The sequence below is a fragment of the Equus przewalskii genome, chromosome 5, assembly GCF_037783145.1.
Source record: "Equus przewalskii isolate Varuska chromosome 5, EquPr2, whole genome shotgun sequence".
NCBI classification, from domain to species: domain Eukaryota; kingdom Metazoa; phylum Chordata; class Mammalia; order Perissodactyla; family Equidae; genus Equus; species Equus przewalskii.
The window spans coordinates 20,158,166-20,173,759 of record NC_091835.1 but is presented as its reverse complement, the minus strand read 5'-3'; the positions used below and the strand labels follow the sequence as shown (position 1 = coordinate 20,173,759).

The 15,594-nt window shown below is 49.3% G+C and overlaps 1 protein-coding gene across 7 annotated transcripts in view; it reads right to left on the bottom strand.

The window, feature by feature from the left end:
- Positions 1-15,594, bottom strand: part of SAG (S-antigen visual arrestin) — a 35,044-nt gene that overhangs the window by 13,271 nt on the left and 6,179 nt on the right. For 4 of the 7 annotated variants that reach the window (XM_008527826.2, XM_070618643.1, XM_070618642.1 and 1 more), the window contains exons 1-9: positions 15,293-15,407; positions 14,489-14,619; positions 10,824-10,884; positions 8,940-8,984; positions 7,069-7,262; positions 5,430-5,489; positions 2,962-3,038; positions 1,828-1,963; positions 1,259-1,343 (exon numbers count right to left, since the gene is read on the bottom strand). In XM_008527826.2, coding sequence (XP_008526048.2) covers positions 1,259-1,343; positions 1,828-1,963; positions 2,962-3,038; positions 5,430-5,489; positions 7,069-7,262; positions 8,940-8,984; positions 10,824-10,884; positions 14,489-14,563 — 733 coding nt within the window. In that variant the 5' untranslated portion in view covers positions 14,564-14,619; positions 15,293-15,407. Of the gene's footprint in view, positions 1-1,258; positions 1,344-1,827; positions 1,964-2,961; positions 3,039-5,429; positions 5,490-7,068; positions 7,263-8,939; positions 8,985-10,823; positions 10,885-14,488; positions 14,620-15,292; positions 15,408-15,594 lie in introns of those variants that run through there. The other 3 variants (XM_070618644.1, XM_070618646.1, XM_070618641.1) reach the window with 2 other exon arrangements.

The following is a 15,594-nucleotide window of genomic DNA, read 5'->3' as shown; positions in this document are numbered from 1 at the left end:
ACAAGCTGTGTGACGCTCTGAGCACTGTGCTTGGCCTGTAGAAGCTATTAACATCTTGCTTCAGAAAAGTCACCAGCTTCTTTCAAAAATTAGTGGCTTTCATGTTAGGATTCATAAAACTTCGAGAAATAATTTTAAATCAAAGTATCAAATGATACTTTCTCTGTCCTGCTACTTTGTGGAACACTGTACTGGACACTACATACAACATGCTAAATAAATAATGCCAGGTCCTACAAAGACTTAAAGGCATATGAACTAACCTAACATAAAGCCATAAATGAAGCATTCATATTAGCATTAAGAAAAATCTAGAGTTCTTTAGTATGCATGCATCAAAATTCCTGAACCTTATCTATGATGGACACACAGGGAAAGAGGAAAGTAGTGGATGACACTTAAGGTGCCCAACAGTCCTGATTTGCCTGGGACTCGCCCCATTTAGCCCTTAAAGTGCCCCAAGCTCAGTCCTGGTCGACCAGGACAGCTGGTCAGGCTAACACACTGTAAGTCTAACTTTGTCTTGGTCATTGAGCGTTTGAGTTAGAAGTGAACTAGAGGTCACCCTCCAGGTCATTCTATTGTGTCTTTTTTATGCAGCCCATATAAGACGGTCATATGAGGCCATCCCCTGCATTTTGATGCCCTTTGAGCTGAGGAGGTGTGTAGGAACAGCAAGGGGGAGGCGCCTCTCTGCAGGATTCTGCGAGGCTTGGCCATCACATCCCGGCGAGTCAACGGTAGCGCTTTCCCATTTATAAAGCACTTCCGGTGTGACCAGTCCTCCGCGCCTCACAAACCTGGGAGGCGGACCGGAAAGCACTGCCGTGGGTGACAGTCGGGAGTCAGAGAGGACTTGCAGCACAAGTCCCCAGATTAAGCCAGCGTCCTCTCTCTGGTGCTTTTCCCCCTACGCTGCGCTGCACCTGTCATCAAAACTCATCACCAACCCAGGAAAGAAAACCCCGCTCATGGCTTCCCCTGAGATCTGGCACAGGGGCTGCTCGGACGGGAAGACGGCCTGTCAGGGGTGTTGTCCCAAGACAAAAGATGCCCTAAGCTGGGCGCGAGGCTGCGTGGGGTGACACTGAGGGCTTTCCTCCCTCTAAGGTTCTGCCGTCCATGACAACAGAGACAAACAAGCGGTTCCAACGACCCAGGAGGGCCTCATCCCACCAGAGTTGAGACCCTCGGGAGACACGACCAGATTGAGAAATTCTAGAAGACTCTGCCCTCCAGTTTGGAGCCAAGGTCCTACCTAATGCTTTAATCTTCTTCACTGTCTTCTCTGTGTTATTGGTCACCGTCACGGTCACAGGAATGGGTTCCCCGTGGAAATAGATCTGAAAAAGTTGGCAGATATGTCAGAAAAGGGGAACAGAGGATGGTACTATCTTTAGTCTCGCGGCCTTCCAAATCCGTCTCAATCCTCTAACTAGAATAAAAGTGGCTGAATTCCCATACTTTGAAGGTAGATAAAGTGATGGCAACATGTTTTTTTAAAGAAGGGCCTGGAACACATTCTGCCCCAGCTGTGGGATGCTGTGGAGGATGATGGTGACCAACGTGGAGTGGAGCAAGGGTGCTCACACATGCATGTGCGCACACACATGTGCATACACAGAGGGTGTTAATGCAAGCCAGTTTGACCCTACTCTAAGGGTCCCCCTTACGAGCTCCAAATTATGAAAAAAAGCCAATCGTTCACAAATGTTGGTTGTTTTTCCCTAGAAACCAGACTCCTTGCAACACCTACAGCCGTGAGGGCCCCGGGGCCTGTCCCCAGGCCTGCTCCCATATGGGACACAGCCATGGCCGGTGAGTTACCTCTTTGCTGAGGGAGACTGCCAGGTGCAGGGGTTTGTCGGACATGAAGAACTGCCAGGCGGCCTCTGCTCGGGGCTGGGGACCCATCTTGGGGGGCGCATGCTGTACTTTACGGATCAGTAAACTCACGGAGCTCCTGCAGACAAGAGGCCACCAACAGTGCTGAGACCATCGCCCTGGACTCCTCAGGATGCCCTCCCAGGTCCCCCTACCCACACTCGTGTCGGGATTGCTCAGGAATGCTCCCAATAGACACCGGAGGAACAAGAAGAGGTTATCAGATGGTGGGCTGGGGGTGGGACCTGAGGACCTGGTTTCTGGTCCTTTTTCTGCGATTTCACTGGCTGGGGGTGTGGGGCTGGTCAGCTCTCTGGAAGGTCACTCCCACCCTTGGTTAGGATCCTGGCTCAGCCCGCTCTGCGGTGAAGCTGATGTGGGAATGTGTCATGTGCCTATGTGACAGGCTTCAGAGCTCTCTAGAAATGTGATGCACTAACACTGCTACTTGTTACTGTGGGTATCGGCAGGTGCGTGTGTTGAGGACGAGGAGAGAGTGTCAAGGGCACGACTGGAAACTGTGTTCAGGTATGAGAGGAACGCTGAACACCAGGGGCCAGGAGCACGGAGGGAGGGGAGTTATTGCCTAATGGGTGGAGAGTTTCTGTTGGGGTGATGAGCACATTTCGGGTATAGTCTGGGGTAGAGACAGTGGACAGGGGTGTCACTATGGTTACACAACACGGCGAATGTACTTAACGCCACTGAATTGTACACTTAAAGATAATTCAAACGGTAAACTTCATGTTAGGTATATTTGACCACAATAAAGGAATTATGAAAGAAGAAAACTGAAGAAAGAGGGAATCGGGCAGCTGTTAGGGGCTTACATGAGCCCTTGCGGTTGCTAACTCCCCTGCCATTTTCTTTTGGATTTTGCCCCAAATGATCAGCCATTGACCCCCACCCCGTGTGTAGCCAGCTCTGTCCTGACTGCCCTGACCTGGGGGTGCTCTATGACTCCAGCCAGGCCCCATGGGAAGAGCTCTGCCACGCAGACAGAAAATGAGGGGTGGTTTCTTATCCCCACTCTTTGTCCCGTAGACCCCTCACCTATTCCCACAACGACACTCTTACTTCTTGGGAGTTTTGTCCTCTTCGCCATCTGTGCTGTCTGTGGCAAACGCTTTGACCTCGAAGTCAACACCACAGCTCTGCAGGGGGCAAGAGAGCAGGCAGGCCCAGGTCAGCACTTCCCTTTCCGGGGGCCGCGGCGGGTCGCAGGGCACCCGGGGAGGTTATGTGGCCCTCTTTCTCAGCCACATCCTTTCAGGGTTGCACCATTAAGACGCGATTTTGAAGTGTGCTAGTAAGGAGATAATGACAGTAGCACAAGGAGAGTGCCATGAGCCCGCGACCCCCAGAGGAAGGGGACTCAGGACTCTGGATGTGTCTGCAAAGTGAGACTCACACATCCTGGCTGGTCCCCGCCTCCCACCACCTCACACAGCGCACAGGCCCCCGCCCCGACATTTAGTTGTCCTTCTTAGTTGTGACTCTGTGTGTACGTCACTGACAGGGCCAGCAGGGAGTCCACGGATGCCCATGCTGGCTGATGCGCTGACCCCAGCCGGCAGCTGCTGTTCAGCGGCAGCCAACTGTGGCCAGGCTGGAACAGGGACCCAGTGCCGGCAGCTCTTCCAACTTTTGCAAAGAAGCTGGAAATTGGATCCGGAGTGAAATTTTTACATTACTCCTGATTTTGACACTAACTAAATTTAAAAAATGCGTGTGCTGGCACCTTCAGCCCTCAGCCCCAGGGTGTGAATTCCTCCACAGCCTCGCTCATCGCTGCACGTTAACACATGGGATGGGGTGGGGGGCACAGAGGCGGGCATGGGCCCTTCACCAACGGCCTACAGAGAAAAAGAGGAATGGGCAAAAGTGCCTGCAGCCAGTTGTGTTGACAGTGGCATATAAGCCACAGTTTCATTGGTTCTGCAGCCATGGAATCACGGCAATCCTAAAACCCAGCTTGAAGAGCAACCACACCATTATGAACCATCACCCGGCATTGCTTAGCCGTGCTCCCGCTGTGCTCTGCTCTGCCCCCTCCCTTGCTTCTGCTCCCCTCTCCACTCCCACTTGATGCTGCTCCCTGCACAAGCCATGGCTTATCACCCGTCTACCCTGGGCACAAGCTATCCCTTCCTCCTGATATGCCCAACACTTCTCTCTCTCTTTTTATACCTGACAAACTCCCATGTATTCTCCGGGCCCCAGCTCAAAGGTCTCCTCAGCTGTAAGGCCCCGAGGCCCCCAGGCATGTGAATACTCTGCTCCCAGCCTCCTCTGGCTCAGTTCATACCCCCTTTCCCAAAGCCACCTCGACACCTCCTCTCCTGGGACAGAGGAAAGGGTGGCACTATTTTTGGTGGCCCCCACTGTGATTAGTGACCTCACCCTCCTCCATCTTGGCTGCCCGCATTCCTGTTTTCCTGGACCAGTGGCTTTCAAACGTTTCAGGCCACTGTCCATGGGAAGAAGCAGTTTATAACGTGTGGCCCAGTAAACAGACACGCGTGTGTGAAATGGCTCTCATGAAATCACACTTAGCTTCGCTGGGTGTGATTCACTCTGAGACTTCCCATCCTTTTCTGCTTCGCGTCATTCCACCCAGTCCCTTTGTTTCTCTCCCTCAGGAGCTCACGCTTGGCCAACTCAACCTCACTCTCAGCACTGTGGCAAGAGGGATCTTCTGGAAAGCTAAGTCAGAACATATCGTTCAGAGCCCACAGTGGCTCCATCCACTCAGAAAAACAGTCTACGAGGCCCTTCGTGATCCGTCTGCTCCTCCCCACACCTCTCTGACCTGCGTCCACCACCTCACCCCTGCTCCCGCTCCAGCTGCCCTGGAACACAGCATGCATGGCGTTCCCACTGCCCAGAAGACTCTGCCCTAGGATGGGATGGCTTCTCCTTCACCCTCCTAGGGAGGCCTTCTTTTTTCCTTTTTTTTGGGTGGGGAAGATTGACCCTGAGCCAACATCTGTCGCCAATCTTCCTCTTTTTGCTTGAGGAAGATTGTCGCTGAGCTAACATCTGTGCCCATCTTCCTCTATTTTGTATGTGGGATGCTGCCACAGCATGACTTGCTGAGCAGTGTGTACATCCATGCCTGGGATTCAAACCCCCCAACCCTGGGCTGCCGAAGCGAGGTACGTGAACTTAACCACTACACCACCGGGCTGGCCCCGAGAGGCCTCCCTTAAACATGAAGAACAAGCACCCCACCAGACTCTCCATTCGCCTCTCACAAGCCTCTTGTTCTCCACGGTTCCTGCCGTCCTCGGGTGTGGCCTGTCCCTATTTGCTATTTGTTCTTACCTGCTGTTCTCCACTAACCCATGAGACTCAAGAGGGAAAGGACCCCACTGTTTTGTCCACAGGGTTGCTCCTGGTTAACACTCACTGAAGACAAGTGGTTGGTCCATTACGCTGTCTCTCTACTTTCGTGTATGTTTGCAATATTCCCTGATAAAAGGCTATTTTAAGAAGTCTTTAAAAGGAATGAATAAATCCATGGCATTTCTTCTGGAACTAACCTTCCCGGTATCCTGTGGAGCTGGCTGTAACATCACGGAGCAGGGTAAGTAGTCAGGAAACTGTGGAAAGAAAGAAAACAACATTTCTTTCAGAGGGGGCTATTCCACAGGAAATACATATTCCTCGTGAAAGATTGGAAAAATGGAGATGAGGAGCAAGCAAAAAGGAAAACGTGGCCACCCATATTTCCAACATCAGGAGTAACGTTGACACAGCTATCCAAAATGTCCTATGTGCTCCCACACACACAACTGTGTATGTGCATGTAAGTGTTGTGCAGGAATGGGACTGAATGCTGCACATGTCCTGTTGTCTGCTTTGCTCACTGCACCAATCCTAACCCTTCTCAGAATGCATCGTGACCATGTTTCCACGCCGTGAAATAGAATTCTGCATTACCATTTGGAGGGCTTCTGTAACACCACGTGTAATTTAACCCATCCCCATGGTTGGCTGGTCCTTCATTAAATGGTCTTTATTTTTTTGTCTTATAAACAATGCTGCAATAAATATCCTCTTTCATACACCTTAGTACAGTTCTATCCAATTAACTCCATGGGCTACCCTCCTAATAGGGGATTGACAGGTCAAAATCACGTTTTTAAGGTTTCAATACATGTTGTCGCCAGTAGGTTATGTCACTTCAAACTCCCAATGCATGGGAGCACCTAGGTCCATAAAACAATTTTTTTTTAATTGTGGTAAAATACACAAAACATAAAACATACCACATTCAGTGGCATTAAGTACAGTCACATTGTTCTGGACTCATCCCCACCATCCATCTCCAGAATGTTTTCATCGTCTCAAACTGAAGCTCTGTACCCACTGAACACTCACCCCATCCCTGTCCCCCAGCCCGTGGTAACTTCCACTGTACTTTCTGTCTCTAAGCATCCGACTACTCTGGGTCCCTCGTATGAACGGAATCATACACTGTTTGTCTTTTGGGGACTGGCTCCTTTCCCTTAGCATCTTGTCCTCAAGGTTTATCCATGTTGGAGCATGTGTCAGAATTTCCTTCCTTTTTAAGGCTGGACCATATAACTCTGGAGGAGTCTATAATCTTAAGACACATAAGCACACCAGTACAGAGGGAACGAGAGCTTTCCCCACGTGGAGTTCACGCCCGAGTCTGAGAGGCATGATGCTGGCACGTGTGTAGCCAGGTTTCATGGGGGGAGATGTGGGGCCTCAAGAGACAGGAAGTGGCTTATCCACCGTGACCCATGGAGCTATAGACAAGGTTTCTTGTTTTGTTAAGATCTCCTGCCCGAGGGAGCTCTGTCCTCTTTAGAACTCCCCGGGGCCGACCGAGGGGCACTTCTCTGAGCTTTCTTTTTATAGATGAGCAAGAGAAAAAATAACGCAGGCACTTGTAATTAGGTGGTCGGGTGAAAGGAAATATTTAAACCGTACTTTGAAAGGGTGCCTTCGAAGGCTGAGAGGCTATTTTCAAGGACTTAAAAAAAGACAATCACAGCCCGTGCAATCCAGAATTTCCTCCGAGGGTGCAATTTGAAGGCCCACAAATATGAAGTCATTACCGTGTCCCCTTTCCTTGGTTCCCAGGACCATACAAGGTGCTGTGGGCAAGGGAGCCCGGGCAGGGGGTGGGTGGGGAGAGGGGTCACCCACCGTGAGCAGGAAGGGGTATGTGTTGCCCCCCAGCTTCTTGATCAGGCTTTCCTGCAGTTTTGTGTGGGTGCCCGCGGCCCCCACAGGAGGGAACGCCTGGACCCGAGAGAAGTACAGGTCCCTGCGGAAGGTCAGGCCCATCACGTCGATGTCTTCCTGGCCGTAGCGGAAGGCGCAGGTCAGAGACACGTACACTGGAAGGGAGACAGGGAAGGGTGGGCTGGGTGGGCAGGCACGGCGCCCCCTGTCTGAGCCGAGTGAGCATGCGGCCACCACCGACACTGTCGGTCACAGTGTCCGACCTGTAGCATCTGGAGGGGGTGGGAGACAACAGCCATATGCCCAGCCAGTCCACACACTTTGGGAGAACCAGCACCTTCCTCGGGCTTGTGTTAATTACTCCAGAGGGGCGTGTCAGAGGACTGCAAGGTACCTCCCCGAACCACATCATTTTACCACCTGACTCCACTGTTTCTTCCATCCCTCCCCCTCCCTCCTCTTGACCCACCAGCTCAGGGACCTCGGGAGATTTTTCAACAGGGTTAAGTCGCTTGGGTTCTGAGGGCAGGATGTCTGGATGGAATTGAGCGTGAAGGTAAGAAGCAGAGAAAAACAGCGCCAGGAGCAAAATCCATCTGTGCCAGAGCTGGAAGCGGGCCCGTGAGAGGAGCTGGAAGGGGTTCTTGGACCAAGTGGACGATGAAATCAAATCCGAGAAGAAATCCTCCTTCTCGCATTGCTCTGGAACGTGGGAAGCGTCCCCTGAACCAACTCTTCGGAAAATTGTTTGATTAAACAGATGTAAATTGTGCCCCCCGTGGACCAAAAGAATGATGTGTAGTCAATAAAACCACACAAAGCACGCTCTTCTTGAACATAAAACATATCAAAAGTGCCCCCAAGTCCTTGGGAGTCGTTGGTTGAGCATTTTATCTGTGTCCGCCCCGAGGATGACCGTCCCTCGCTGCTAAGCTTAGAGAAGCCACTGATCACTGGCCTGTCCCTCATCCGATGTTTACAAGAAGGGGCCCAGAGGTGAGCCGGCTGTATGCCTCCCTCACCCGACAGCGCTGTCCTTAGAGCAGGTGCCCTTCCCTGGCGAGCTCATGGGCCTGCAGGACTCCAGCCAGGCTCCTCCTGGTGCCCGAGAGGAGCAGCGCCCCCAGGAGGCAGTCGGAGACAACGGAGGGAGGCAATTTTCAGCCACGATGCTGACAGCCCCACATCTGACACACTCCCTTGGGCACATCCAGGGTTAGGAACAATCCCTCACGGTTGCCGGTAGCAACCAATCAAAAAGGCATATTTAGAATGGAACTGACTCAGCGACATTATCAGAAGGATAACTTGAATCTGCTCTAATTTAGTTTACGAACTGTTATTAGTACCAAATTACTTGTCACACACATCCCAGCTGCCGGAGATCTTCGAGCGGGCAGTGATGCTGTGGTTCAGAACCACCGCAGTAAACAGAGAGAGAAATTCTGCCTTCCAGCTGGCTCGATCTCCCCCTTTGCGGGTAAACGCACCGAGGAGCCCTCCTGAGTTTCCCCGGCACTGAACTCCGTGACACAGGGGCCAGCGCACAGCTGATGGAGCTGACACACCTGGGCTCCAGCTCCGACTATCTTGCCACCCACCCAGATAGGTGGCTTCACCTTCATCTGGAAAATGGGGACAGTGAGCTCTGACATGAACAGGACCCGTGACATGAGGATTATACCAGGGAGTGTGGGCAAAAGGGCCTGGCGGCGAATGGGTGCACAGGAGAGGGCCAGCTGCTTCCCCATCGCTCCTGCCTCACAAATGCCTCCTTCCGGAGCCAGCGGGAGACTGGGCTCTTCCACGGAGGACAAGAAGCTCCTCCTCACCTTTCTTTCCCTTCACCAGCTCAGGATCCACAAAGACGACACCATCTACACCAGAGAGAGAGAACAATGAGGATGGAGGAAATGAAAGAGACAGAAGGCCTTCTTTAAATGCAGATATATGTAATTGCACATGTAATCCATCTTCATTATATTAGAAAACAAAGTCACCCAAACTTCCACTCCCCAGAGATACCCGATGTCAAGATATTAGGGGAGAATTTTTTTCAGAGGTATATACAACTATATGAATGTTTTTCCTAAAAAAATGAGATCCTATTACACCTATTGTTCAGTTAACTGCTTTTCTCACTCAGCTATATATTGCAAACATCTCTTCAAACACACACACATGTATATAATATGTACTAATTACGTTAATGGCTGTACATTCCTCCATTGAATGGATGCACCATAAATTATGTAATTAACCCCCTCTTGTTAGGGCATTTGGTTGTTTCCAATTTTTTCCATTATCATTAATATTGCGATCAACATCCTTATACACACATCTTTATACACATCCATGGTAGAATTGAATTTGGCTTTTGATAACATACTGCCAAACGACCTTCCAGAAAGGGTTTTGCTGAGGGACATTCTCATCCTCAGAGCCTAACATTGTCCGTTTTTTACACTCTTCTTTTCTAAATAACTATTTGAGTTGAAATAATTATAGATTCACAGGAAGTTGCAAAGATAGTACAAAGAGGTCCCCGCATGTCCTTCATCCAGTTTCTTCCAATGGTTACTGCTTGTAGTGTAATTACAGTACAATATCAAAACCAGGAAGTTGACATGGATACAATGCGTTTATGCTTCCAAGTCATTTTGTTACATGCGGAGATTTGCTTCACCACCGCTGCAATCTGGGTACAGAACCCTTCCCTCACCGTAAAGATCTCTCTCTTAGGCTCTCCCTTTATAGTTGCACCCCACACCATCACCATCCTTAGCCCCTGGGCAACTACTGGTCCATTTTCCATTTCTATAATTTTGTCATCTTGAGAATGTTTTATAAATGGAATCATACAGTATATGGCCTTTCGAGACTGGCTTTTTCCAGCCAGCATAATGCCCTTGAGATCCAGAAGCTGTTGAGTGTGTCCACAGTTCACTCTTTGTCATTGCTGAGTGTATCTCATGGTAAGGATGGGCCACACACAGCTTCTTTAACCTGACTCATCTACTGAGGGACATTTTGGTTCTTTCCAAATTGGAGCTAATGCAAATACAGCTGCTATGAGCAATCATATCCACATTTTTATGTGGACCTCGGTGAAAATAAATTTATCATTTAGTCCTGATAAATGCCCAGGGATGTAGTTGCTGGGTCATATGGTAAGCATATGTTTAGTTTTTTAAAAAATTGCCAAACTATTTTCTAGAGTGACTGTTCCATTTGATGTTTCCGCCAGCAATGGATAAGTGATCTAGTTTCTCCACAGCCTCACCAGCATTTGGTATTATGACTATTTTTTATTTTAGCCATTCTGAAAGGTGTATAATAATATTTCATCATGGTTTGAGTTTGCATTTCCCTAATGACTAATGCTATTGAACCTTTTTCCATGTGCTTACTTGCCATCTTTATATCTTTCTTGATGAAATGCCTCTTCATGTCTTTTGTCCATTTTCTAATTGGATTTTGGGGGTTTTCTACTGTTGAGTTTTGAGTGTTCTTTATATATTCTAGAAATGAGTCCTTTTTCTCCCCTACACTTTTTAAAATTGTTTCTAATCAGCCAGTGGCACCTCACTGATGTTTTAATTTGCAGTTCTTTGATTAGATTATTAGCAAAGCTGATTTTAAAAAGACAAAACTAGCAGTTGTCTGCTGACTTAAAGGAAAACCAGCCTTAAAATCTTACTCCAAATTCAACTTACCCACAGGCTCTACTTGGTCCACATGGTCTATATAGTCTCTCTTCCCCAGGTAGATGGTCACCTGTGGGAAGAACAGGTGTGGACTGTAAATGGCCAGAGGGCGCAGTGAGCTAAGGCGTTCATCTCAAGAATCAGCAACAAACAAAACATTTTGATGAGTTGTGAATAGAGGAGCTGCCTGGCTTTGCAGCTCATCTGTCATCTCATCTCCCTCTGCTCTGCTGTGGCCAGAGACGGTGGATTGCAGGCAAGGTGTGCTCTTTCCTCGGCCCTCGTCCTGTCTGTTTCTATGACCCTGGCAGCAAAGGTCTCTTTACCAACCCCCTTTGTGGGAGAGCATGGGTTGGTTGACCACCACCCACCACTTTAACCCACAGGACTGTGAGTGCCTTGGTGGTCAGAATTCTGCCTTTTATTCATCGTTCAGCCATCACAGTATCTACCACAGTACCTGGTACATAACAGGGATTCAATCAACGTTTGCTAAGTGTACCGAGTGAGTGCATGCACCCCGGCTAGGCTTCTTCTTCCCTAAGCCTCTTAAATCCATATTTTTATTTCCATGAACACCCAAAAGCATTTTTGTTGGCCTTAAGTCATCGCCTATATTTGCCCCTCATATCAGATGTTCTGCAGTGAATCCCTACGTCTTCTGGGTTATTTGTATTATTGACGTTGAAGCGCCTGAAGGACAGCATGGCCAGGTGACCGGGACAGGGCGTGGGGGAGGTTTGGATGTGAGTGGATGCTTTCTGGGCAAAACTCTTCAGTGTATACGAAGCCCAGAGCCCAGAGGATGCTTCTGGAACTGTCAATGCTTTCACCTGCAGGTGAATGGCCACCAGATGGGGACTGGCTGATGCCAGAAAGGGTCTTACAAGGACCTGACCCTCAAGAATCTAGGAAGACGTTGAAACATTTGAAGCAGGATGACAGACCTGCAATGAAACAGCATTTAGAGTGCTTGGCATGAAACAGCCGGCAGGAAGCTAAGCACTTTATGCTATTTCAATTACCCTCACAACAAACCTGTGAGCTAGGGATTAAGCCCCTTTCATGGAGGAGAACACTGAGATTTGGATCATGTCAGCAGCAAAGTAGAGACCGCATTGGCAAGGGGAAGCCCGCTAGGCAGCTGACTGGCTGGGAGGAGGGGGGAGGGAAGAGTAAACGGGCACGAAGCAGGTGGGTAAAGAGAGTGAGTGTGTCTTCTTTAAGCTTTGGCTGTGCAGGAAGAAAGGAGAGCTCGAGAGGGGAGAGGGTCAAGGCAGGTTTGTTGTTGCTGTTTTATAAAGAACTTATTGTTATGCTCAGGGAAAGTCCTGGTAGAGAGGGAGAGGCTGCAGACACAGCCCAGGAGGGAAGTGATGGCGGAGGACCCTAAGGCGGTGGCGGACCGTGGGACCCAGGGTGTAAGCGGCACGCATCTCAGATGGGAGCAGAGGCCCCTCCTCCTTCTCCTGCAACCGGAAGGGGAGGGAAAGGACAGGGCCAGGTAGAGAAGTGGGGCTGGACAATGTGAGTCTGCAGCCCACCTGCTGCTTGCCCACCCGACAGCCACCTGCCCCTTCTTCCTGAGAAAAAGTCACCAGATGTGTTCAGAACCCACCACCCCCCATGCGGTCGTGTGTGAAGGAGGAGGCCAGACCCAGAGAGCGGTTTTTGATTGGCTGGATCCAATTATAATCATCAAATTCCTTTGGCTCGGGATAGGTTCAGGGTGGGCATGTGACCCAGTTTTGACCAATGAGATGTGAGAGAAGTGTGCAGGAGGGCTGCTGGGAAAATACATCCTCCCTCTTGAGAAGAGACCCCAGCAAGCAACAGCTGCTTCCTTCTCCTGGAAGGAAGTGAGGCTGAGATACCCAGAGCTGGGGCAACCATCGTGCCACCTGCCATAGGATGAAGCTCACAGAAGAGGGGAAGGTGGAGAGAATCCCAAAAAATGGACCCAGAGCTCTGGCACACAGTGCCTGGGGCCATACAGGAGTTGTAGTTGAAACGCTCCTAATACGTGAGATGTTAATTGATGACTTACTTTTCCCCCTATTTAGAAATTTAGAAAAAATTCTAAATTTCTTGGTTCAAAGGATGTCCCTCTAGGTGTAAGGAAGAAAAAAGTGGGAAAAAGGTATAGCCCAGCAGGAATGGTTTCTTTCCTCTTCTGCCAGAAGTCAAGATAAAGTGCACTGGAAAGACACAAGTTGGGAGAGAGTCTGGAGAAGAAAGATTGAGGGGCACTTAACTTGTCACCCCAAAGAATCAGAATACTTGATGAAAAGGATGGAGTTCCTCAGCCAGGAGAGGAGAGGGCAAAAGGACAGGGTCCGTGCAGAGCCCCACTCTCGTGTGTCATGTCAAGGATTAGAGTTTCATTTGGGCCAGGATAGGCTTCCGATGTCAACTAGAAGAACGACCTAGATCCACACTGTCCAATATGGCAGCTACTAGTTTCAGGTGGCCACTGGACGCTTGAAGTACGGCCATTCCAAATTGGCATGTGCCACATAAATGTAGCATACACACCAGATTTCAATGACTTAGAAAAAGAATGTAAAACATGTCGTCAAAAAATGTTTGTATTATTTACATGTTGAAATGATAGTTTTTTGGATACATTGGGTTAAATAAAATAGAGTATTAAAATAAATTTCACTTGTTTCTTCTTACTTTTTTTTTTTTTTTTTTTTGCTTGAGGAAGATTCGCCCTGAGCTAACATCTGTGCCAGTCTTCTTCTATTTTGTATGTGGGTCACTGCCACAGGATGGCCATCAATGAGTGGTGTAGGTCTGAGCCCGGGGAACCGAACCTTGGTCACTGAAGCAGAAAACACCAAACTTAACCACTAGGCCATGGGGCCAGCCCCTCTTCTTGCTTTTTTAATGTGGCTACTAGAAAATTTAAAATTACCTACACACTTGCACTGGATAGCACTGAGCTAGCTAGTCGGCCCCTAAGAAGCCACAGAGTAGAGCAAGGAGACCCCATCCATGGAGGCTGTGGGGTGGACCCTCCATCAGTCTTCCATTTCAGGAAGTTCACGGCACACCTAGAGCATCTAATGGGCCCCTGATGGAGCCGAGAGTGGCATCATCTCTGTTGAGTATGCAGGTTGCCAGGATATTAGTGGCTAGGCAGCCACACTGCAGAGTGGTGGAAAGGGAGCTGATGGGCTCCCTTATCCAGTGGCCCTGAGGCCCAGGGAGATCTGAGAGCGTGGCGGCTGGGGTGGGTGCACAGAAGGTAGCGTGGTATTGATCCAGCATTAGGGCTTTCCCCACGTAGGGAGGTGACATGATAGACAAAGGGCCAAGCGAGTGACAGGTGTCGACAAAACAGTGTTTGAAATGGTAAGTCATAGGTTCGAGGCTGGCTAGGAAAGAAGTAGAATTGGGAGTAAGGGGGTGAGGGCTGAGAGATCAGAAGAGTATTAAAGGTCTCAGGACTAAAGTCATGATGAGATTTGAAGAAAAGTTGTATTTCTGCAATTCATTCATTCATTTATGTCTCATCTATCGTCCATCTCAGACAGAGATAGAAAATAGGCACAGAGCTTGCCTTGACCTCACTGAGTCTTGGTATTGATTGTGTCTATTCTTGAAAAAGCTCCTTTTTTAACAAAAACAATAATTTCCATCAAACTACTCATTTCTGTACCACTCACCGACTTGTCCCGGGACGTCTTCTTGAAGATAACACGGTTTGGTGTAGCCCTACTGGTCTTCATGCTGGCTGCCATGTTAGCTGTCCCTCGCAGCGTCTTCCACCTTGGGACGCACGTCAGGTGTTAGAGGGCTGGGAAAAGGTAAAGCCATTCTAAATATAAAGTCGAGAACATTCTGGGTATGAAACCTCCTCCTGAGATGCTGTGCATCCATTGGACATCTCCTTTCACCTGCCTCAACACCCACGTTTGATTAAGGAAGCTCTTTGTTTAGTTTCTATTTCACTACAGTGCACTTCTTTTTTGAAAAATCTGTTTTATCTTATTTTTTTTGATAAGCCCCAAATATTTCCTAATGACCCTCACCGGGAAGTCCCCCCAGATTCTTTCTGACTAACCTTTGGTATTGTCACACTTGCCAGGTTGAATTTCAAATTCTATCAGGATGATGTCTTATGGCCATTAAATAGAATAAGTTCCTGAAAGCCGCAATACAGCCACTTCACAAAGATTATTTCCAATATATATGAAATCTCTAAAAGCTCCAGCAAGCCATTCAAACTCAGCAGTGCTTTCCTGTTCCTGCTCCCAGTCCCCAGCTTTCCAGACACTGAGGAGGCCGCCTTAGCTGTCTGGAGTTCCGTGCGCTCCCAGTTTCCTTAACAAGCAACGTCTCAGGGAAACTACACAGAAAAGGGGGAACCGGGACAGACTGGCTCCATGAGGGCCTGTCACCCTGCCCTTCGCTTTTCCCTGGGGTTGCCCCGAGTTTCTGAGAAGGTTTGTGCGAGGGCGGGCACATACCTTGTGTGACCAGCAGGGATGGGCCCAGGAGGCTAGGAGAGGGTGTCTCACCCTCCGGGGGAGCGGCCAGCCCTGCTCTGTCTAACCAGATGACCCAGAAAGGCCCCCGGCTGACGTGTGTGGGCAATTTGTAGGGAATCTAGGAGAGGGGGCCCAGCACCCAGGTCTCAATGTCCCAAAGCCAAATCCCATTTAAGGAGCAGAGTGGAAATTGGATTAGTGTTGAGCTGGGTGAACTGGTGGCTTCAGCAGTTCTCAGCATTAAGCGAGGGCCCCCCAGCCTCCTTCCAGAGGGGCCCACG